We start from the raw sequence: 24923 nt of genomic DNA on the forward strand, positions 1-24923 counted from the left end.
CCCTCTGGGGGGGCGGGCACTGACTCCTGAGCGAGGGGGCCCAAGGGGAGCTCACCCCAAAGCAGCCTCCTGCCCTCACCACCTCTTGGGGGAGCCCTTCCCGAGGAGGGCTGGTCCTCACCCCGCACCTGGGTGGGTTCTGGCTTCCTTCCCCGTCTCTGCACAGCGGTAGGGGCAGACCCCCTCTGACGGAGCCCCCCGAGGCCTGGTAAAGCCTCCGCAGGTTGGCTCAGGCCTGGCGCCTCTGGCCCAAGCTTGGAAGGTGGTGGTTAGAGTATTACCCGATTTCCTCTAGTGGTTATGGGGCTTTTCTATTTTCCTATTACTTCCTGAGTAATTTTGGTATTTTATATTTTACCAGAAAAGTATCTGCTTAAACCAAGTTTTCATACTTATGGTCATAATGCGGTTCAAAACTGTGTCTTATGATTAGTGTCTGCTTTTTAATTCTGTCCCGCCCCCAACCAGTACTTCTCACTCCGACGTCTGCAGCAGTCCCCGTGCCGTCAGCATGTCACGGGTCCACCGTGTTCTGGGTCTTTTCACAGAATCAGCTTCTGGTCTCACAGGTCACCGCGACCGCTGCTCTGTTTTCGGTTAGTTAGTTTGTGCTCCTCTCTTTACCTCACCCTTTCTGCTGCTCTTGGGCATTCTCTGCTCTCCTCCCACCATCTCGTCTGAAAGCGTGGCTTACTCGTTCTTTCTTATTTTCACGTGTTTTCAACTGTGCCTCTACACCCAAGGGTGTCGCTCTCTCTCTAGCTGCACCTCCAGGATCTAGTGTGGAGTGACCTCATTCTAAACACTTTCTAACTGATGACAATAACCTCCCTAACTCACGTAGCGTATTTATGAGGGAGCTTTCGGCGTCCCTGTCCCCCACCTGCACCGCTGCTGCTGCAGCCTCTGCGGTGACGAAGCCGCCCCGCCATCTCTCCTGCTCTCAGGATGGCCCCGAGCCGCTGCCGGCTGAGGGACGCTCCGCTGTCCCTCACGCCCCCTTCGTCCAGCATGAAGCGCATCCCCCTCCACCTCTCCCCGCACTGCACTCCGGCAGAACCGCGGCCTCGTTTAAACTGACCTTCCTGCTGACTCTGCCGCTACGTCACTGCGAGGGGCTGGCACAGAAATACACCACCACGCTCACCGGTCTCAACTTAAATACACCCCTTTGAGGCAGGGTGGGCCCCAGGCTGCCACTCGCCTTCGAGGGCCGCGCTCATACCCTTTCCACATGTTGTTCCCAGGCTGCTGGTCTGCATGCTGCTTCACTGGGGAACGGCAGCAGGTGGGCCTCATCCCGGCAGCGGTGGCCCCCTCCCACTGGGTCAGCCCAGTCCTGCCCTCTGCCCCCTTGCCCCCTCGCCCCACCGCTCCTGCCAGGCCACCGATCTGCTCCGTGCGGTTCTGGGCTTGCTCCCTACTGTCCACCTTCCCTAGGCCCATCAGCCAAATTCTCCATCTCAGAAGCACCCTTGTCTTGACCCCGTCTCTCCTGTGAGCTATCACTGCATTTCCCTGCCCGCCTCTGCTGAGAAACTTGTTTGCAGAAAATGACTTTTCCCATGTTTCTAACTCCTCTCCCCAGCTGTGTCTTGAAACCTCTGGTGCCAGCCTCTCTGCCCCCGGCCCCGCGCAGGTCCCCGCTTACCCCACATGGATGTCACTGGGCAGCCGCCAGCCTTCACCACCTGACCCGCCAGCAACACTCGGCGCCGCGGCCTCTGTCTCCTTGGTGCTCCTCCCTTCACAAGGGACGGAGCACCGCTTCCCGGGTCCCCTCCGCAGTGCGGAGTGGACCCAGCTCAGTCCTTGACGCTGTCCTGTCTCAACTGCCTCTCCATCCCCTCACAGTCTCACGGCTTTCAGCATCACCCAGACGCGCCACAGGCCTGCTGGCCCAGTCCTCCGGCAGGGCACCCGCAGAGACCTCAAGCTCAACAGCGCCCCTGGACTCTGCATCCCTCCCCAACCTGCGGCCTCCAGCTGCCGGCAACTCGGGCCGTCCAGCTGCTCAGACCAAAGACCTTGGGGTTGCCAAGACCCCTCTTTACCTCACATTCCAAATGCCCAGAATATTTTTTCCATTGAGGTATAGTTCATGTACAATATTATATGTTTCAAGTGTACAACATGATGACTTACAATTTTTAAGTTGTATTCCATTTATAGTTATAAAAAAAACTGTATTCCCTGTGCTGTACAACATATCCTTGTGCTCACTTATTTTATACACAGTGGTTTTTACCTCTTTACCCCCTACTCCGTATCTCCTCCGCCTTTCCGCTCTTTTCACCTCTTCACCCCCTACGCCATATCTCCTCCCCCTTTCCGCTCCCAACCAGGAACCACTGGTTTCTTCTCTGTATCTGGGAATCTGCTACTTCTTCATTTATTTTTTGGATTCCACACAGGAATGATAACATACTTTTCTTCCTCTGACATTTCATGTAGTATAATGCCTTCAAACTCTAACCACATTGCTGTAATAGCAAAATTTCATTCTTTGCCGTGGCTGAGTAATATTCCACTGCACACACACACCTTCTGTATCCATTCATCTGCTGACAGACACCCGGTTGCTTCCATATCTTGGGAACTGTAAATAATGCTGTGATGAACACAGGTGCATCATCTTTTCAAATCACTGTTTTTGTTTTCTCTGGATGTATATCCAGGAGCAAAACTGCTGGGTCACATGACAGTTCTATTGCTCGCATCTTGCTTTTCACAGTGGCTGCACCAGTTTGCATTCGCGTCCCTTTTCTCCACGTCCTCACCATGTTATTTGTGTGTTTTTTTGATGACAGAAATTCTGAGAGGTGTGAGGTGATACCTCACGGTGGTTTTAGTTTACATTTTCCTGATGATTAATGATGCTGGCCATCTCTGTATCTTCTCTGGAAAAATATCTATTCAGGTCTGCTGCTTGTTTTTTAATTGAGTTGTTTGTTTTTATGGGGCTTCCCTGGTAGCTCAGCTGGTAAAGAATCCACCTGCAATGCAGGAGACCCTGGTTCAATTCCTCAGTAGGGAAGATCCGCTGGAGAAGGGACAGGCTACCCATTCCAGTACTCACAGGCTTCCCTGGTGGCTCAGATGATAAAGAATCTGCCTGCAATGCAGGAGACCTGGGTTCGATCCCTGACTTGGTAAGATCCCCTGGAGGAGGGCATGGCCACCCACTCCAGTATTCTTTCCTGGAGAGTCCCACGGAGTTGCAGAGAGTCGGATGTGACTGAGCGACTGAGCACGCGGATAACTCACACAGGTGACACCTCACTGTGGCTTCAGTTCACATTTTCCTGATGATTAACGATGCTGAACGTCTTTCCACATACCTGTTGGCCATCTGTGCATCTTCTCTAGAAAAATGTCTACTCAGGTCTGCTGCTTGTTTTTTAATTGAGTGGTTTGCTTTTATGATGTTGAGTGGTGTAAGCTGTGCATAGATTTAGGATGTTAACCCTTTATCAGTCATGTCATTTGGAACTATCCTCTCCCATTCAGTAGACTGTCTTCTTGTTTTGTCAATGCCTTCCTTTGCGATGCAAAAGCTTTTAAGCTTAATCAGGTCCGGTTTGCTGTTGCTCGTCTCCTCTGCTTTAGGAGACAGATCTAAACATTCACACACGTGGTTTGTTTCTCCACCTGCGTGTGCTATCCTCAGTCTCTTCCATCAGCCTCTTCAGAAGGCAGGTCTTCTGCCCCCTCAGGTAGGTTTATCCCTAGGTATTTTATTCTCTTTGATGTGATGGCAAATGGGACTGCTCCCTGGACTTCTCTTCATGACCTTTTATTGTCAGTGTGCAGGAAGGCAAGAGGTCTCTGTGCATGAACTTTGTGTCCCGCAAGGTTACCAAAGGCCCTGAGCTCTCCAGTTACCTGGTGGCACCGTCAGGACTTCCTGTGCCGTGTCGGGTCACCGGCACACAGTGACTTGCCTCCTTTCCAACTTGGATTCCTCTCATTCCTTGCTCTTCTCTAACTGCTGTGGCCAGGACTTCTGATACCACGTGGAGCAACAGCGGTGAGAGCAGACACTCCTGTCCTGTCCCTGCTCTCAGAGTGAGCGCTTCCGGTTTTCGCCACTGAGTAGGCGTCAGCCGTGGGCATGTCACATGCGGCCTTTATCATGTTGGGGTAAGTTCTCCTTCTCGTTTTCTGGAGGTTTTTTTTTTAATAAAAAATGGACGTTGAATTTTGTCAAAAGCTTTTTGTGCCTCTACTAAGATGATCGTGTGGTTTTTATTCTTCAGCTTGTTGATGTGGTGTATATCATATTGTCTGTGGATACTAAACCATCCCTGTGTGCCTGGGAAAAGTCCCACTTGATCACAGTATATGGTTCCCTAAATGTATTGTTAGACCTGGTTTTCTAGTATTTAATTGAGAGGTTTTATGATGTGTTCATCAGTGATACTGACCTGCAAACGTGTGTGTGTGTATGTGTGTGATATCTTTGTCTGGCTTTGGTATTGGGGTGATGCTGGCCTCATGGAGTTGGAAATCCTCCTCCTCTTGCAACTTTTTGGAAGAGTTTCTGAAGAGGAAATCAGTCCTGGATATTCACCGTAAGGACTGAGGCTGAAGCTGAAACTCCAATACTCTGGCCACCTGATGCAAAGAACTGACTCATTAGAAAAGACCATGATGATGGGAAAGATTGAAGGCGGGAGGAGAAGGGGACGACAGAGGATGAGATGGTTGGATGGCATCACCGACTTGATGGGCATGGGTTTGAGTAAACTCCGGGAGTTGGTGATGGACAGGGAGGCCTGGCGTGCTGCAGTCCATGGGGCTGCAAAGAGTCAGACACGACTGAGTGAACTGAAGAACAGGTGTTAACTCTTCTCTAAATGTTGGTAGAACTTACCCGTGAAGCCAAGCTTCCTGGGTAGTGCTAGTGGCAAAGAATCTGCCTGCCAATCAATGCAGAAGTAGATTCGATCCCTGGGTTGGGAAGATCCCCTGGAGAAGGGCATGGCAACCCACTCCAGTATTCTTCCCAGGAAAATCCCACGGGCAGAAGGGTTTGGTGGGCTGTAGTCCACAGGAGCGCAGAGTTGGACACCATGGAAGCCCCAGGGCATAGCACACACACACACGCGCGTGAAGCCATCTGGTCTTGGACTTTCATTTGTTGGGAGTTTTGAAGTAACTGATTCAATTTCATTATTGGTAATTGATCTGTTCCCATTTTCTACTTCTTCCGAGTTCAGTCTTAGAAGAGGAACATTTCCAGGAATCTGTCCATTTCTTCTAGGTTGTCTGTGTTAACAGCTCACAGATGCTCAATACAGTCTCTGACGATCCTACGTGTTTCTGGTGTGTCAACTGTAGTTTCTCATTTTTTTTTTTTTACTGATTTGGGCCCGCTGTTTTTCTTGAGCCTGGCTAAAGGTTTGTCAATTCTGTTTATCTTTTCAAAGAGCCAGTTCTTTTTACAACAGTTGTGTTTACTTATTTCTGGCTGTGCTGCGCACGGGCGTTCCCTGGCTGGGGTGTCCGGGCCTCAGCGCTGTGGTGTGGGGCTTGTGCCCCGAGCGCAGAGCGAACCTGGATCTCCCCCTGGACCACCAGGGAAGCTCTCTCTTCCAGCCTCCAAGGCCTGGCTCGAGCTGACACGTCTGCCTGGAATACTCTCCCTCCAGACGTCCATGTGGCTGACTTGCTCACCCTCTTCAGCTCTCTGTTCTGATCTCAGTCAACAAGATTTACTCAGACATCCTACCTGGCAATGTAGCGTGTCCTCTACCCAATGCTCTTCAGGCAATTCTTTCTCTTTCTCACCATGTCTAACACACAGTACACCTCGCTGAGCTTGCTGCTCACTGCCCCCCTCCGCTGCCTTCTCCCTGCTGGCTCAGCTTCACGAGCCCAGGCTCTCTGCCGACTGATGCGTTCCAAGTGTCCAGGACAATGGATGGGAAGTGTTACGCACTCAATAAACATTTGATGAGTGAAAGCATGAAGCTGATTTTTAATTTACTGCGGTCCTCATGATACACATTCCACGTGTGCCTGGTAGCTACTGGAACAAGCTAGTTATTTATGTTCTCCAAATCTTTTATGTCCTTTAAATAATTTTGTCTGTTTGACATACTAGTTTCTGAGAGTGTGTAAAAATCTGCAGCTCTGATTGTGGAAATGCTACTTATTTCTTACTCTGACAGCTTTTGCTTTATAAATCTTGAGAGTATTTTCGGTGCCTACAGTCCATTATTTTGTAACTTCTTTGTGGACTGCTTTTCACAATTAAAAAATATCTTCCTGTCATTTGATATCTTTTGCTTAAAATTACCTTTTGATGGATATTAATGTTGAGTTGGAGAAGACTCTTGAGAGTCCCTTGGACTGCAAGGAGATCCAACCAGTCCATCCTGAAAGAGATCAGTCCTGGGTGTTCACTGGAAGGACTGATGCTGAAGCCGAAACGCCAATACTTCGGCCACCTGATGTGAAGAGCTGACTCATTTGAAAAGATCCGGATGCTGGGAGGGATTGGGGGCAGGAGGAGAAGGGGGCGACAGAGGATGAGATGGTTGGATGGCATCACCAACTCAATGGACATGAGTCTGGGTGGACTCCGGGAGTTGGTGATGGACAGGGAGGCCTGGCGTGCTGCAGTCTATGGGGTCGCAAAGAGTCGGACACGAATGAGTGACTGAACTGATCACCTTCCTTGGGTGAACATTTGCATATATCCCCCCATACTTTTAATCCTTCACTACCATTTTGAAGACAGCATGCAGTGGAATAATTCAACCTCAGTGTCTGCCTGGCTTTACAGGTAAATTCATGCTCATCACGACTGCGAACACATTTTGTCTTGAATCTCCTATTTACTCTTTTCCCGTTTGCTTCTTTTCATCTCCCTTCCTGTCTTCCACTGGATGGAGTGATTAATTTGAAAATTTTCCTATTTTTCCACTACTGATGGGAGTTGAACCTTCTATTTCTATGTTATTTTAGTGGCTATTCTTAGTAATGGTTTAATAGTTAAAGCATTTTTTTCCTTTAAAAGTGTATAAAGTTAACCAGTCTCTTTTCTGCTCAAAAGGAGAACTGCAGGACACTTTTACACCTTTAATATTACATTAATTCTAGAATTCTGGATCTAATGTTTTAAACATTAAGAAAAATGGGGTTTATTACCATGTTCGACACATTTTCTCTCTTCTGTCTCATTTCTTCGTGTTTGTTTTTCCTTTTGCTGAGAAACACTTAGTTTTTGCACCAGCAAGGCCTGTGGGCTAAGTCAGCGCCCATGTGCCTGAAACCACCTCGCTGTGCACCTGTTACGTAATTAACTGCGCAGAGCTGCAGGCCCACAGCTGTGACGACACCACACTGTCTTCTGGTCTCTACCGCTGCCAATCTGACCACCTTCCTTTTGTGGGTTACTTGTATCATTAATGGCTTTTACTTTTGAAATAACCGCAGTTCGGTTCCCCTAACCTCACTAGTCAGAAAAAACATTAGCAAATATATCCAAAGCTCAAACTCAAAATCACCTGTAGTGGAGAAATATTCCTACTGTTTGGAAGTTGCATGGATTGAAACCATGGGTATACTGGGAAATGAGATACGAAGGGAAGATGACTCTGACACAGTGATAAGCTTGGGCGGCAGCAGCCCCAACCGTAGAGCCTGTGAGTAGACCCTGCCTGTATCTCCCCGCACGACACGCAGAGACGGGTGCTGTCCCCGGGAGCCAGGCCGCGGCACCCCCGCCCCAGGATGCGCCTGCCCCTCGGGAGGACAGCAGCCTGGAGGCCAGTGCAGATCCCGGGCGACTCAGAAGCCGCGCCCACTCTGGGGCTCTAGACTTTCAACCTGTAAAATAAGGAAGTTGGGGTGGAATAGTTTCCACAGTACCTTCCAGAAATAACTGTGACCCCCCACCCCGTGTCTGGGGCCTCTAAGGGCCGGGGCGAGCATGCGGACCGCTCCACACAGCAGAAACTGGCAGCGTTTGGAGGGCGGGGCGTGGCCCAGACAAGCCTGCACTTCACTTCAAATCTCTGCTTTCCCAACGTCTGCGCTGCCCAAGCACTTAGGGAAAAATGACAAACAACAGGAGCTCACTGGAGCAGAAGCAAGCGGGGCACGCTGAGTCCCACCACGGGGACACAGCCGCCAATGCTCAGTACTGTGTACTCAGCACTCAGCGGCTCGGTCCCCGGCCGCGCGCACGCGCTCACGTTGCCGGCAGGCCTGTACACCGGCCCGCCTGGCGGAACCTCACAAGCGTTCATCCGGGGCTCTGCGCTGTCTCTGCAACTCACTTCCAACCGGCGGCCTCCGACTCTAGTCTCTTCCCAGGAAAGCCCCCATGGCTGGCCGTCGGGGATGGAACGCAAGCTGTGATTCATGGTGTCCACTGCCAGGGTGAGTCATCGTTTACCTAACTGCTGCCAGGACAAAGGACGTTTCGGTGGTTTCCATTTTCCCACTAACATAAATCGCTAAGTGGACTCTGCTCTGCTCAACATCAGCAAACAAACGCCTCCCACGTAACAGGCATGCGAGCATTTACTCAATGAACAAATGTTTATACAGCTATGTATATATTATATAACCTTTGCTGAAAATCACTGGCCGTAACGCTTCTCTTCTGTATCATATTTAGGACTGTTTCCTAGAGACAGAGTTACAAAAATGAAAATTCTGGATCAACTCAGGGTCTTTGATAGCTTGGCAATTTGCTTTCTAAAAAGAAGTATTAATCTGCATTCCCAACATGAAATATGAGGCAATTCATCTCACAATCCTCTCACTTAAACTGGCCTTTATCTTTTCAAAATATTTTCATATTTTGGTTGGTGGAAAAAAAATTCTACTTCATTATGCTCATTTCCTTGGAAGGAAAGCTATGAGAAACCTAGACAGCATATTAAAAAGCAAAGACATCACTTTGCTGACAAAGGTCCGCATAGTCAAGGCTATGGTTTTTCCAGTAGTCATGTACGTATGTGAGAGTTAGACTATAAAGAAGGCTCCGCGCCGAAGAATTGATGCTTTTCAACTGGTGTTGGAGAAGGCTCTTTAGAGTCCCTTGGACTGCAAGATCAAACCAGTCCGTCGTAAAGGAGATCAGTCCTGAATATTCACTGAAAGGACTGATGCTGAAGCTTCAATACTTTGGCCACCTGATGCAAACAACCGACCCAATGGAAAAGACCCTGATGCCGGGAAACATTGAGGGCACGAAGAGAAAGGGACAACAGAGGATGAGATGGTTGGATGGCATCATCAACTCAACAGACATGAGTCTGAGTCAACTCTGGGAGACGGTGAAGGACAGAGAAGCCCGGCGAGCTGCAGCACGAGGGGCTGCAGACTAGGACACGACATGGTGACTGAGTGACGACGCCAGTTTTGAGTACAAGTGAGGTTACATATTTTTATTTATATATTTGTGAACTAACCAGTTTTGAAGTAGTTTTCTAGTAATGATTACAACCTAAATCAAATTTATTCCTTTACGCTCAGTTGTTTAGTGACTAAAGTCATTTCTGACTCTTTTGCAACTCTATGGACTGTAGCCTTCCAGGCTCCTCTGTCCATGGGACTTCCCGGGCAAGAATATTGGAGCAGGTTGCCACTTCCTTCTTCGGGGATCTTCCTGACCTAGGGATTGAACCCAAGTCTCCTGCATTGGCAGCTGGATTCTTTACCACCAAGCCACCAGGGAAGGCCCAAGCTCAGTTGTAGCTTGCAGTAAAAAAGTATTTTGGGGAGGGAAATTCTAGAAGACACTTTCTTCAGAGGACTGACCTGAACACAGAGCAGGAAGCAGCTTATTCACAGAGCAACATGCTGTAATTCATGGTACAGTTAGGCTCGATCTCCCAGGTCCTGCCCTTCGCCTGGGACTTACCCATTAGGACGCTCTGGTTCAACTGTGATGTTTTTCTGGGGTGATGGTGTACACTGAGGAGGGGAGAGCTGGGAGGAAGCGTTCTTTGAGGAAACCGTTCTAGATGAACCCAGAACCTCAGGGCTGTTTTCCACAACTGTTACCCTCCTGGGAGCCTTGGAGACTGGCTCAGGTGCGGTCAGAGTCTGCAGAGAGCTAACCCGTCACGCAGCAAGTGACTGCTTGTGTCCAAACTGCGGCTGGAGGCCCTGGGAGGTGGGAAGGGACAGGCTCGGATGGGAACAGCTGACAAGGGACAGACGGGGACCGTCATCTCAGGTGCTCTCCCCAGAAAGCTGTGAAGTGAGACAACGGGGAAGCCCCGTGTAGATGCTCCCCTCTGGGAAGTTCTGCTGCGGCCCCTGCAGCAGTGCGTTTTCAGGTGAGGACAGACGACACGGCTGCCTCCAACATGACTCCCCTGCCCACACACTGCTGGTGATGCTCAAGAATCAGAAAAACACTGCATCGACAAGGTAGGGCTTGATGGGAGGTAAATGGGCCCCGAGAGTCATGCGGCCGTCAGCAGCCTGTCTGAGCCGGTCACCCGGGGCGTGACCTGCAGGCCAAGTCCGGCCTGCTCTATACAAACAGTTTTGTCAGAACACAGCTACGCCCATTCAGGACTCACTGTCCACAGCTGCCTTCTCACTGGGACAGCGGAGCTGAGGCTGAGACGGACCAAGTGTCTGGCAAAGTAGGCAGTACGGACGATCAGACCCTACACATAAAGTCTGCCGAGCCTGGGCTCGCAGCATTCGGCACCAAGACCAAGACTAGGCTGGCCTATCCCCCCCGCCCACCACGGGACAGGCCCCAGCACCTGCCTGGTCCCCCAGGGGCCAAGAGTGCAGACCCTCCAAAGAGCCGGCCGCCTGGAGAGAGGGAGACCTTTGCACTCGGGGACGACAGCCCTACAACCGCCGAGGCGGCGAAGCTCTTCTCAGAGTCCCCCGAGCCAGGCAAAGCTCCATCATACAGCAGGCGCTGTTTCACCTGGTACAGAATATCCAAACACGGTATTTTCCTTCCAGAATGCTTCTATAACCTGATGAAGATTTCAGGAATATAACTGGAGCTGTAAGCTCCAAGCCCACACTAAGTATTTTAGTTTTAAATATTAATTTGCTAAAGGGCTTTTTAAAAGCCCCTTCTTTCTTCTCAGTGGCCATCGAAACTGGCAAAATTCACAGTCTAAGAGTTGGGGCTGGTAACGATAACCCTATGTGCAAGACAGAAAAAGAGACACAGATGTACAGAACAGACTTTTGGACTCTGTGGGAGAAGGCGAGGGTGGGATGATCTGAGAAAACAGCATCGAAACATGTATATTATCAAGTGTGAAACAGATCGCCAGCCCAGGATGGATGCATGAGACAAGTGCTCGGGGCTGGTGCACTGGGAAGACCCAGAGGGATGGGATGGGGAGGGAGGTGGGAGGGGGGCTTCAGGATGGGGAACACATGTAAGTCCATGGCTGATTCATGTCGATGTGTGGCAAAAACCACTACAATACTGTAAAGTACTTAGCCTCCAACTAATAAAAATAATTGGGGAAAAAAAAAAAGAGTCGGGGCTGTAAGGGAGGAAGCCTCCGGCAGCGCAGGGAGCACCCTCCGGCAGCGCAGGGAGCACGAACGCCCCGGTGCCTGGGTGGGCATCTGTGTCCCTCAAGCACAGCGTCTGGACAGGACACTACGGTTTTCTAGGAGAGAGATTCAGGCCCCTGAATGCTTGCTCCAATTCCTGAGTCTGCCTGATGGAAAATGGAGCTGGAAGAAACGAAGCCTGGTAGACAGTGACCACAGCCCCCACCAGCCCACCCCTCAGGCTCTCCGGCCGTAACCTCGGTCAGCGCCTCAAGTTTGACATTCCTGCCGGGGCCAATCTATAAACACTTCGTTTGCTGAGAAAGAGCCGCAAATCCCCCACTAAGCTTGTTACCTCAATCATGGGGCTAAAAGGCTGACATTAGCTAGGCCTAAGCCATGGTTAAAGGTCTCCAGAAGAAATGAAGACTCCTGTAACTAAGGGAACCTCCAGACTGCACTGCACAGGGAGCAATTACCCCTGCGGGCTCCCCACCATCAAAGCCAGCGCGGCCTGACTCCTTCTGTCAAAGAGCCGAACCCAAGGGCTTTGAAGCCAGCCTCATGCGAAGCTGTCATCTCAGTAATGACGGGGGCCCGGAATGCCCAAGCTGAAGACGATCCTCTTCTTAAGAGAGCCATTAGCTGGTCTCGGGATAAAAAACTCTTAGGAAAACTACCGGCATGAAATTCACTGTAATGTTAAACGATAATCTCATTTGAGTGAATAACTTTATTCTTACACTTTATAGTGGTAGGAATCTCCTCTTACAACAAACATTTTCTATACCCCACCAGCTATGACTATCCTGAAACAAAATTCCTAAGAGGTAAAACTCAGCTAAAATCACAAAAAATAAATAATAAAACATGAAGACGAAACAAAGGGAAATCACTGATAATGAAGCATGTGTTTCAATGTGCAAATCTGGGGGCATGACGCAGCCAGAGGTGGACCCCGAGAGCCAGCCTGCAGGCCGACAGAAGCCGTGACGGGGGTGGGGGGCAGGGATGCTGAATGATGTCCTCACACAAGAGGCGATGCGGTTGGGGACGTGCTCAACCCACGTGCAAGCGGCTTCTCCTCGACCGACGTGGTGGTTGAAGATTTTAGAAGCTCTCTGCCGAAAAATGTGAGCTCACACGCAGAGTCGAGTCTGGCTTTGAACTCAGATGACAGAGAGGCTTTCACACCTGACTGTCTAGGGTGGCGGGCAGAAGCCCAGCTGCAGGACGGCCGTGTTCCTGGTGCACGGGGGAGGCCTGGCTTCCCCGGCCCTGCCGGCAAACACAGGCACAGCATCTTCCCCACGGCGACCTCTACAAGAACAACCTCCTCTAGCAGCTCTCTCTGCACGTCTCTGTACGTCACATGCTTTCTATGACGGAACACACTGCCTGTGTAATCACAGAAAACAAGTTACAGCAGAGTTTCAAGCCTCTAACAACGAGACACAAGGTCAGAGGTTGCTGACAAAACTGGAGACCTTGAAGGCAGCCAGAGGCAGAAGGAAGAGACTGGAATAAGTAGAAAGCTCAGAGGTTAACTGTCCTCCCCTCAGCAGCTGATAAACCTGCCACATCTCTGGACCTCTGAGCGAAGGCCACCCAGGTACCCTGAAGGTCAATGTATTCTGACAGATTCCTGATTGAGGCAGAATTCACTGGTGTGATGGGGCAGCGGGCCCCAGAGCTGCAGGGTCTGAGAGGGTGCATGTGCAGTTTGCTGGGCTGTGCTTGGCAGCAGCATGACCTACAGCTGACGGAGCCTTAAAAGGAAGATGCCAAAGGAAACCGCTCTCAGGCTGGCTTATCCAGCTCGGCTGCAGCAAGGCACAAATGTGACCCATATATAGACAACCCGGCAGCTGCAGGATCCTAAGAACTATGGGTGCGGAGCAGAAGCGTGTGAGAGGAGAGCCTGTCCCAGAGAACGTGGCGGTGAGGCTGGAGAAGCCCCCGCGGGCAGCCTGCACGGAGGGCTCTGCCCTGTCTCCCCCCACACCACGCCCACGGTCCCCCGTGTCACTGCCGGGACCCCACTGGCTGTGTGGAGAGCCTGCCGACCCCTGGGGGCTGTTCACAACAGCCCTGCCTGTTCCATCTGTCCCGGGAGCATTGCATCAGATTTCTCAGGCTTCGCAAGCCCTCTCACTCTGGGGACAAGCCAACTACCTTTCCTTTTCTTCCCCTTCTTTTCCAGATAAAGACAAAGAAGCTGAGGGAGGAAGATCTATATTTTACTGTCTTTTCACTCAATTAAAAGGGAGAGCGGCTTGCTTAAAAAAAGACGATGGTGGTTTTCCGCTGAATGTGAAAAATACTACTTGACTACAGAAATAAGCAGTCCCGTCCGGAGCTCACCTACCGGGTCTCTAAACTTAGACGGTTGTTCTGTCTCAACAGCTCAGCTCGTCTGGGACATACTTTACCTTATTAGGCAATCGGGCCCCGGAGAGAAGGGAAAGCAAAACAGGCCTCGGCTTTTACCTAAAAGGAGAACAGCGAAGACACTACCCGGCGGCGGGCGCGGACAGAACCCGCTGGGCGCCTGCCAGCAGACAAAGGGGCTTCACAAGGCTGGGTAACAAGGCAGAGTCCTGCCTGACGGAGGGAGAGCCCCCAGCAGAGCCCCTGAGCAAGGCTGAGGAGACTCGAGCAAACAGGAGGGGAGGCTACCACCTGCTGCAAGCGAGCGGGGGTGGCGTGTGTGCGCACGTGTGTGCGTGTGCACGTGTGTGCGTGCGCGTGCGTGTATGCGAAGCCGAGCAGGAAGGCAGGCGGACGCAGGAGCGGGAAGGTGACCAGCAGAGCCCGGGGCTGCTGAGCACATGGCAGGCACAGGGACCCAGGGCACCCGAGCTCGCCTTCCTCCCGGCTCCTCCTGGCTTTCGCACGCCTGGCATTCCCTTTAAGGTTTAGTTCTCAAAACCCATCAGGTCCGTTTTCAGAGCACAGGCACATGCTGGAGCCAGGGCTACTTCTCTGACTCCGAAAAACCCATCCTTTATGGATAAATTAACAACCAACCTCAAAATCAGAGCATTCTCAGGTCAGTGAGAGTATTCCAAAATTCAGAAAATAGTCTGAATGGACATGACTCATCTCTAACTATTTCAGTGTATTATGTGGTTCTTATCGCACAACTCTAAGAGGTCGACACTACCATCAACCCTGTTTACAGATGAGGAAACGAAGCGCCTCCTGCAGAGCGGCCGGGCGGCTGAGCCAGGCCTGCGCGCCTCCCGCCGTGACAGTGAGTTACGACATGCGATGGGCGCACACTCAGGCGCAGAGCCCAGACACGGCTGTGCACGCTCCCCCTGGGGCTTGCTGAACCCCGGGGCTCCAGGGGTTCGGACTCAGCGCTTTCACTGCTGGGACCCGCTCCAACCCCTGGCCAGGGAACTAAGATCCTGCAAGCCGTGCAGTGAGGCCAATAAATAAGGAAAACGAGCAGTTTAAAGCTTCCTTTGATTCTAAAATCCCAAGCCTGTGACTGTCCTTTTAGACTGACCGAAGCTCCAACTCACAAAGCCATAAGGACCACTACATACCATGCGGGGTGTGGCCGACATTCCGTGAGAACCGTAAGACTGTTAGACAAGAGGAACTCTGCTGAGGAGCTGGCTGTCTGCAGGCAGCCTCAGAAGCTGGCTCAGCTCTGGCTCCTGCTGCCTGGCCCGACTTTGCTCAGCATTACGACGTCTTTGAGTATTCTCCATTTCCCTTAAGGAGGGGATTTCTTTGGAAAGCTTATTTCTGGGTGCTCTTCTGTATGAAACTCTGATTTAGCCCGCTGATGGCTAGAAGGACACTTGTTGCTCAGTTACTAAGTTGTGTCCAACTGTGCGGCCCCGTGGACTGCAGCACGCCAGGCTTCCTGCTCCATGACATTCCCGGCTGTCAATGACCTACAGAGTCCGGAAAGAGGCCGTGTCTCCTCAGAAGCAGTCAGGGGAGCCCCAGGAGCTGGCTCTCCACGACCACAGGGCTTTCCCACGGGGACGCCCCCACACCAGCTGAGAACTGGGGCCAAGGTGACCCTGACCCCGGCCTGCCCACAGCGGGCACCTCACGTGCTTGTTCCACGAGTGGAGGAGGGGCTAAAGAAGACAAGGGACAGAAGGGGAGACGCATCCAATGGCTTCAGGTGTAAGAGACATTCCCACGGCCAAGTGGCCCCCAAAGCAAGTTTCATTCTCTGTTACAGCTTAGTTCAAAACCAAGCTTTGCTGGAAAAACCTCACTTTGGGTGTCTCTATGATTCAGTTTGGAAGTCTTAGACTTAATTGCTTACGCCTTCTGGAGCACTGGACCAAGGTGTCCCTGGACGAGCTCACCAGCTGTCTCCAGCAGGGATCTCAACACCCTCCGACCAGCACTTCCTCAGCATGTCTCCTCGGCAGGCCTCGCCAGGAGGAGGCGTCTTCAGACTGCCTGAGTGGTCCAGGTCCGCTCTGGACGGGACGCTACGCTGCCAACTTCGAAGGTCGTGTCATGGTTTGTTCGGATGATGGCACGTGATTTGCCGGAAAGCAACAGGGATGTAGGGGAGAAGCACCTTCCTAAGTGGAGGACGGGAATGCCACGCCCTGGCGGACAGACATGCACCCAGGTCGGGGCAGCAGGGAAGCGCTCCCCTGGACAAAGGTCAGACTCTCACGTGGCCTCCAAGCCGCCCTTCGAGGGAACCTTCCTTCATGCGAGGGGGCGCAACGCCACCAGCAACGCAACCCAAACACGGAACCTGCCCAGTAAAAACGAAAGAACAGAAGAAGCCGACAGAGGGGTGAGAGGCACAACTCCTACGGGGCAAGAAGCCGTGAGGACACTGCATAACACGCGGAGCACGGCCAACGTTCTGCAAGAACTACAAGTGGAGCATAACCTTCAAAAACCGTGTATCACCATACTGCACAGCGGAAGCTCACACAATACCGTGCATTAATACACGTTAACAAAAAGCCCAGCTAGGAACATCTAGACTCACCCTCCATCTTCTGAGGGAAGGTAGAGGGGGGTGGAGACTGAGTTAATAATGGACTACACACTTGATGAAGCCTCCAGAAAAACCCAAAGACCGTGGGATCAGGAGAGCCTCTGGGCTGGTATGAGAGGTGCGTGCTGGGCAACAGCAGGCCCCCTCCACAGGGCAGAGCTTCCGAGCCTGGAAGCTCTCCACACCCCACTGCTCATCTGCGTCCCTAAGGAGGGATGGGGAACCACAGGGGATGGGAGGTGGGCCCCAGCACAGCCACAGAGGCCCCTGAAGCGGGCTGGGGGCCACCTGGAGAGCGCTCACTCCCCAGATGCTCCACCGGCCCAGGCCTGAGAGCTCCCCACTGTGAGGCGAGGCCCCTCACCCAGGCTTTCCCCAACGACCTCCCAGCTCTAAGGTGCCCACGTCTGGGGGGCAGGCAGCTTCTCCGCACGGATGTGGGCTCCCGGCCAAGTCACCCGCCTCCCACCTGGCCTCCTCAGGCACGGCTCTGCTTGCTCAGCACTGCTCTGAGACACGTGTGCCCTCTAGTGATGGATTCAACCACAAGTCAGAACCAGCCCAGGGAACGGTCTGCTCCAGAAGAGGACCGAGAAACAAGAGCAGGGAGACCAGACAGCGTAAACAAGACGAAGGCAGGTCGAAGGTGCAGGCAAGAGCAGGTGCAGAGCCTGCCGGGCCCTGAGCACACAGCCGTCCCAGGGCCGGGGGCAGGCAGCACTTCAGACGGGAGCAGCCGCCTCCCTTGCGTCAAACCCAGACTTGGCTCGGCCTCACTTCGCAAGATGAAAACGTGCGAGGACTTCTGGGAGGGCGCCCACCTCCCCTGGACGGCCGTGCAGACCTGCTCCCAGCGCGGCGCCAAGGGGCTGCTGAGACATGAGCCCTGCGTCACCTGCGGTCTCACTGCCTCGTGGCTTTTCCAGGACGGCCGGGGCTTGCCTGGTGCACCACGTGGGGCCTGGACGCATTCCCTGTGTCACCACATGGACGCGCACGCGGCCTCTCCTCTCACCCAGAACTGAGAGCAGGGCCGTCCCAGCCGTAAATCGTACGCGGACACGCACGTCAGCGCCACTTCTCCAGCGGGGCTACACGACAGGAAGCCGACGCCCACGACATCGACACAGATGAGGGTTAAACGACAAAGGCTTCTGACCAGGCTCTCGTCTCTGAGAGGAGGAGGGACAGCCACACACATTCGGGATCATTCTAGCTCCCACCTGGCCGGGGATCCAGGCTGGAGGTCGTACCCACGAAGGCTCCGTCCCAACCTTAAAGTGAGTTGTCTCTGAGTGACTCCACGGATGCGAGTTCAAGAACAGGTGCTATGGACCGGCGGCGGCAGCGGCCAGACAGCGGCTGCCTCTCGGGATGGGGGGGTGCTTTCCAGGAGAGAAGGGATCTGAGCCGTGTGCAGGTCACGCCCCTGATGACCACTGTCAGAACTCAGCGCACTTCAGGTCTGTGCACGCACCAACTGCTAAGTACCTCCTGATTTATAAGACGTACGTCAGAGTCAGGAGACGAGTGAACTTAAACCTAGACTGCACCCTCCGAAGGATGCGTCCTCTAAGATGGAGAAGGATGCTGTCACGACGCCAACTCCAGATACAGTCTTATCGCCCCCGAACCAGGAAAGAACGCCGCGTGGCTCCAGCGGTGTCCATGCTGCAGAGCTGAGGGCGGCGCCCTGGGGGCTCGCGGCTGCCGCCTGACGGAGCGGGTGGGGGACGAGGGCGGGCCTGACTCCCCAATGGCCTCGGATGGACTCCCAGGGTCCGCGGGGACTGGGCCTGCTGCTCCGGGGCCGGTGTGGACCCCACCAGGGCCAGGCTGGCAGCGGGGCACGGCCGCCCCGTGGCCGGAGACGCTGACGCGCCGTTCCTAGGGCGCGGGCTCACTGCACACCCTGACCTCCTAAGACCACACTGGGCGTCCCTGCCGGGTGCCCCGGCAGCAAGGAGCTCAGAAGCGTGGAGACCGCGGCCTCCCCGCAGGGACGCTGCCTGGGCCTCCCCGCTGGGGCTCCTTTGTGGGGTTGCCCAGCCTTGACACCCCTCCATACTTGATGGCCATGTCTGAGCTCTGCGGTCACACGCGGGCTCTCTCGTTAGGTATGTGACTCACAATTCACTGTCTCCCGCAGCCCTGCCAGCCCCTAGGAGCGAGGTTGCGGTCATGCGCACACCCCTTGCCCCAGGGGGCCTCCTCCGGCACCTGTGCCCACACTGGCCCCGCAGCCCTGCCCCACGAGGGGCTGCACGCGCCTCAGTGGTCCCGACGCCACTGCCTCTGGAGGCCACTCCTCACTGTTCTGGGTCTCGATCCCAATCCAGGCGCGTCAGTGACAGAGCATTCCCATTTCCTCTCTAAAAATGAACTAGCTATTGATTTTCAGGATGAGTTATTACATATATTCTGATAACACACTGTCACATAATTTAGGGTAGAAAAAAGACCATCTATTTACGTAGTTTCCAACAGAAATGCACATATTCTTTCAATTCATTTGGTCAGAGCCAAACAAATCCCTTCCTCCTGGAGAAACGGCAGGAAGACGTCCCCGCAGTCCAGCGGTCAGGACTCGGTGTATCACAGTGGCGGCCCGGGTTCCACCCCTGGTCGGGCAGCGAAGACCCCCCCAACCCTCACCCCGGAAGCCACGCAGCACGGCCAAGAAAACAAACGAAAAGCCCAGAGGGAGAGAGGACAGATGCACGGTGCTGCTCACGAGCCCGTCGCACGCGGGCTGGGACTGCGGGAGAGCTGTCCTCGGCAGGAGCGGGCCAGGCCGCAGGACTGTGAGCTGCTCATGATAAGGAGCTAAACCTCGCTTCAGAGTCAAGCATAGTGACTTCCAACGGTCTCCACCCTGCACTGGGCTCCTCTCTGCCGGCACGCAGCAGGTGCTGATCCGTGAGAGACAGCACTACTGCCCTTTTCTTCCCAAGATCTTAAAAGGACTTTATACACTCCAACAGCACGAGAGAGAGGAGACAGCCAGAAATCGAGTTAGAGCCTGGCCGGAGGCGCGGGAAACCTCGAGAGGAACACGGGCACCGCCGCACACTTAAGGAAATGGGATGTGGGTAAGCAGCCGGCATGTCCTCAGGGCAGCGTCCCCGGACCCCCAGACCCAAGCCTGCACGCAGCCTGCTCCTCTGTTAGGTGGGCACACGCCGGCAGGGCAGCCCCACAGGGCAGCCTCACCGCGGGTCACTTACCCATGCTCTCTTCACCTCTTCCGGGACTTCCGTTTCATCTTCCTGGAAAGGCAGGAGGAAGGAAAACAAGCGGTCACGGTCGCAGGCAGCCCCGGTGGCACCAGTCAGCCCCATCAGCACGCGCCTGGGCAGGGAAGGCTGGTGGCTAAGGGGGCCATCGCTGCGGCCTCAGCAGTGCCTCAGGGTGCCCCCTGCAGCCCAAGCAGAACGCTCGGGTGGGAAGAGGAGAACCCGAACTCCCTCGGGCTCTGCCGCTGGTGGATCCGTCCGTTCTCATAGCGACTGGATGCTCACACCCACCACTTCTGACAGCGACCACTGCCGCCCCTCTTCCGGCCTCACTGAACCGTCCATCTAGTTCCAAACAGGTTACGGTGACTGGGGACCTGACCCTGGCCCCTCGGGTTGTAAACGCCAGGGGCGGGCTGAGCCAGCAGGCAGAGGCCAGCGGGGAGAAGACGCACAGAGCCCTGTCCTCACTCAGAGTCAAAGTCAAGCAGTCTTACCTCACCTGCTCTTCTTTCTCCTTCGGAAGAGTAAACCTGAGTCAGACAACTCTGAGAGCCCTGGGATCCTCGGCCAACCTCGCGCGCACGGGGATGCCGGGGTGCTGACTCCCCGCGTGCCCTCGGGGGCGGCTCTATCGCACGCTTGTGCGCCTGCTCTATCTGTCTGTCTGCACTCGCCGCGCCCTCGCCCCCTGCCCGCGTGCTTGGCACTGCCCTGGGTGCCAAGCCAGAGCCTCCCAGACGAGCCTGCGCCCCTGCAGTCTGTCTTTCTCGTGACGCGTCCTGACACGCAGGGCTCACGGCGCCGGGTGGGACTCTCTTGCATCCACACAGGACGGCGGGCGGAACACACGGTGCCCAGCACACACGGGCCCACTTACGTCCTTCGTCCAGAAGTTGATGCCTGTGCCCCGCCGCCGCTCCCGGGGCCGCCGCCTCTCGCGGATGGACAGCCGGCCGGAGGGCTGGTCGCCTGGCTCTGCTGCTTCGCCCTCTGCTCAGGGAGACAAGGCGCGGGTCTTAGGAGCCTGGGGCACGCGCACTGGAGGGCCTGCGCTTTCCGAAGCCCGACCTACCGTTTGTGTCCATGTCCCGCGGCCCGGCAGTGCCTGTGGGGGGCTCTGAGCTCTGCGAGTCGGGGGCGGAGGACCCACCCGTCCGGAGCAGGTAGGAGCTGGTGTAGAGCGAGGGTCTCGGGGCAGAAGGGGACGCTGGCGCTGTGGGCTGGTCGGGCTGAGCTGGACACCGCAGGGGATGATACACTGGCTAGAACAACCCACAGGATGAGATGTCAGAGGTCAAGTTCAACGAAAGCGTAGGGACAGCATGTTTATTAAAAATGGGCTTTTCTATATCAGAGGCTTATAAGCAGCTAACCAGCCAGAAAGGAAACAGGTCTGAGCTCCTACTCTGATGACACAGACAGGCTGACAACAGCCCAGAAAGCTCCTCCTAAACTGATTGAAGGGCACGAGGAAGCAGGGACTTGCTAACACAACTCCTGTGACTTACACAGCAAACCGGAAGGATGCTGGCCTTCTGAAGATGGGGCTCTGAAAGGCAGGGTGTATATGGGAAAATAAGCTCAGGAATAGGAAAAAACCAGGTAAGAGTCATCTAAAAACAGACCAAATCTGGACCTTCTGCCAATTTCTGAGCCTTCTATCAACTTGACATAACCAGGCTTACTGACACTTTAACAAAACTCCCACTTTCTGGGACTTCCCTGGTGGTCCTGCATTAAGACTACACTTCCACTGCAAGGGGTGTGGGTGTGATCTCTGGTTGGGGAACTAAGATCCTGCATGTGCACCTCACCCACAAAACAAAAGTAAAAAAAAAATTCCCCTTTTCCCCTTTGAACTTTTTTTTTCCTTGAGAGTTAGGACAGAGCTTGACAATACACCTTAACATTTATTTGTTGAAGTGGTTTGTTGAAGATGCAGAGATAAAGAAATTCTCACCACATGCAGAGATTGTCTGATTCTTTGTTTATAAGTTATAGAGACAGAAGTAATAAGATACAGTCAGTTTGGGAGTCTGACAAGACGTGGCTCAAATTCTAGCTTCGGCACAAATGAGTGGTGTGACCTAAGTAGGTGACTCGAGTTCTGAGTCTCCGCTTCTCCTTCATAAAACAGGGAAAACAAGCTCTTCCTCAGAGAGGCCTGGGAGGCCTGGACGAGATCCTGTGTGCCATGCGCTGAGAACTGAACCCTGTATGTAGTAAGTGCTCAAAAAACAGTGGCTGATAGAACAACGGGATAAACAATAGGACCTTGGTTACCTAAAGAAAGAGCAGGAAGACTTCTTTTCCTGCAACCATGATCAACATAAAATTTATCATCTCAACTGGGGCATTTCTGGGCGTGAAAAGGAATGGTACTGACAATCACCCCGAGATAAAAGGCGTCGCTGGAACAATCTTCAGTGAACCAGGAGCTATGAGCTATGCTCACCCTGAACAGGACCCCACACCTCTGACTGCTCTTGCACTAGAGGGCTGACACGCACGGCAGGACGTCCACCCGCAGAGCAGGGAGGGGGTGGGCCGCGGCTCAGCACTCGCGCCACCTCTTCTTCCAAATCCTTCACTGGTGTCTGGCCGTGCCATGCGGCTATGGGCTGTGGGATCGCAGCTCCCGGCCAGGGCTGAAGCCGGGCCCCCCAGGGACAGCGCAGCCTCCTGCCTGCTGGGCTGCCAGGGAACCCCTCTGGCTCTCCTGAGATGCCCAGCAGGGCGCTGAACGTGCACCCACAGCCTCGGGGTGAGAAGGACTGGCATTTACCTCAGACGGCTGTGCTGAGGACTGAACAGTTTCATACATGTGACACAGCTGAAGTAGGGCCAGGCATAAAGAGTAATAAATACTTATAATTCTACCTACATTTTATTATATCGAGACCTCTCTTTTCAGAGCTGAAAGACATTCACATTCGCTAACCAAGCTTACGGTGGTGATCGTTTCACAGGACGCACGCACATCGAGGCATGCTGCAGCCTAACCTGTCCAGTATGCCTCAATAAAACTGGAGAAAAGCACATTAGTTACACCCCAGAGGAAACAACAGATCACTTAAGGACTAACGTCCTCTGAATTCTTTCAGTTACAGAGGCCCGCCAACCACAGATGGACGTAAACAGGCTTCCTGGGAGGTGTCCACTGCAGAGCAGCAAGCACTGACTCCCCGTGAGCAAGAGCCCCCCCGGCAGACCCCCCGACCCTGCTCTGACCCTGCGGGTGCTCACCTCTCCCTCTGGGCTCCGGACCCAGGGCTGATGGCTCTCCTCGGCGTCCTGGGCGGGGGCCGCCAGGGACTCGAGCTTCCGGGGGCCACCCTCGAGCGCTCCGGGACTCCCGGGCTTCAGGCTGGGCTGCTCCTGAGCCTGACGCTCTACCCTCGACCGGCTGAATGTCCTTTCCGCTTCCTGAAGGTCCGTGAGGGTTACGCCCTGGGAAGACACCACACGGTCAGAGAGGCTGCACCCTAACCAGACACCTTGCCGTGAATGAGCAGGGAAGCTCCTCAAAGTATCCTCTAATGGTACCTAGTTCCAAACAGCTCCCAACAGGTGTGAGGCCATCTGCAGCTAATATACGCTGAACACAAACACCTGGGTGCGCAGAGGCCCCGGGCCTAGGCCCAGGCGCACCGCAAACGCAGCCCTCCAGCATCGCCTGCTTGAGCTCCACGAACACCCCCTGCTGCTTCCACACCCATGCACTCACGGCTCCTCGGGGCCCTCCCGACCTCAAACAGCATGTGGGCACCAGCTGAGCCTCCCCTGCAGATCCCAGGAAAACCGGAGTTTGTACACAGAAACAGCCAGGCTCAACACAGTGAAAAGTCAGCCAGGCTAGGACAACCACCAAACCCCAAACCACGCCCACACAGACACGCAGAGAGCCGACGAGAGGGGCCGGCCGTGATGGCGGAGCACAGAGACCCTGAGCAGAGCCCCCCAGGGCTCACCAGGATGAGCACTGTGACGGGGGTGGCCAGCAAGGGTCTGCCACAGCTAAGGAGAGAGAAGGGGCCACCGCAAGATGGCAGGAGGGGCGGCCCACCCGCGGCAGAGTGACTAGCCACAGAGGTTAGGTTAGCGCCACGGTGGGACCCTCCCTCTAGCCCACTGCCTTCAGCACCTGGCCCCCCAGCAACACACACAGGATGGGAGGCCTCAGGCCCAGCAACCAGCCAGGCGGGGACACGCCCCCACCGCCTCCCCAGCAGACAGGCTGTCTGATCAGCCCTCGAGCCCACGGCGGTCCCCGCACAGCCAGCCCCACACACCAACACGCAGGCACTGGATGGGGATGCAGGGACCTGCCCCCGCAGACCCTGGGGCCCAGGTCCACCTACCAGTGGGCAGACTCCAGACCCAGACACGCCTGGAGCCCGGCCCTGTCCACAAGCAGCCTGCGCTAGCCTCGAGACCAGCCTCACACACCAGTGGGTGCACATCAGCCCCAGGACAACCGCAGGCCACTGCCTGCCATGGGCTGACCCGGTCCACCCATCTGCAGGCTGGCCCAGTCCACCACCTGTCATGGGCTGACTCAGTCCACCACCTGCAGGCCAGCACCAGCCCCAGGATTTCCTGCACTAACTCACCAGTGATTTCCTCACCAGTGAGCCAGCAGCAGCCCCGGGGTCCCCCACAGCCCACACAGGGGGCACCCCTAGAGCATGGAGCTCTGCTGACCACAGTGGGGTGTACTGCTGGCATGCACAGACACTTCCTATAAAAGGCCACTTCTCCAAGATTGGGAAAACAGAACCAATCTGCTAGATACGCAGAAATAAAAACAGCAAGTTAGGCAAAGTGAGGCAATAGAACATGTCCTAAATGAAGGAACAAGATAAAACTCCAAAAACAACTAGGTGAAGCAGAAACAGGCAATCCACCTGAGAAAAAGATCAAGGCAATAACTGTAAAGATGATCAAAGAAATCAAAAAAGAATGAGCAGGTTTTAACAGAGTCAGAAAATACAAAGAACAACCAGAGATGAAAACTACAATTAAAACGGAAATGCACTAGAAGGAATCAAGAGCTGACCAAGTGATACAGCGGAACAGACCAGTGAGGGAAAAGACACAGTGGAGATCACTACACTGAACAGAACAAGGAGAAAGCACAGATAAATAAAGGAGGACAGGTTTAAGAG

At 54.1% G+C, this 24923-nt stretch overlaps 1 protein-coding gene across 7 annotated transcripts in view; it reads right to left on the reverse strand.

Moving 5' to 3' along the window:
- PPP1R12B (protein phosphatase 1 regulatory subunit 12B) overlaps positions 1 to 24923 on the reverse strand; it is a 166974-nt gene that overhangs the window by 34279 nt on the left and 107772 nt on the right. For all 7 annotated transcript variants that reach the window (XR_009695890.1, XM_061161132.1, XM_061161131.1 and 4 more), the window contains 4 exons: positions 23002 to 23205; positions 20828 to 21017; positions 20633 to 20745; positions 19744 to 19785 (listed from right to left, as the gene is read on the reverse strand). Coding sequence is in view for 6 of the 7 variants with exons in the window: in XM_061161132.1 (XP_061017115.1) it covers positions 19744 to 19785; positions 20633 to 20745; positions 20828 to 21017; positions 23002 to 23205 (549 nt within the window). In the remaining variant the exon portion in view is untranslated. The remainder of the gene's footprint in view (positions 1 to 19743; positions 19786 to 20632; positions 20746 to 20827; positions 21018 to 23001; positions 23206 to 24923) is intronic.

Source organism: Dama dama, chromosome 14 (assembly GCF_033118175.1).
Source record: "Dama dama isolate Ldn47 chromosome 14, ASM3311817v1, whole genome shotgun sequence".
NCBI classification, from domain to species: Eukaryota; Metazoa; Chordata; class Mammalia; order Artiodactyla; family Cervidae; genus Dama; species Dama dama.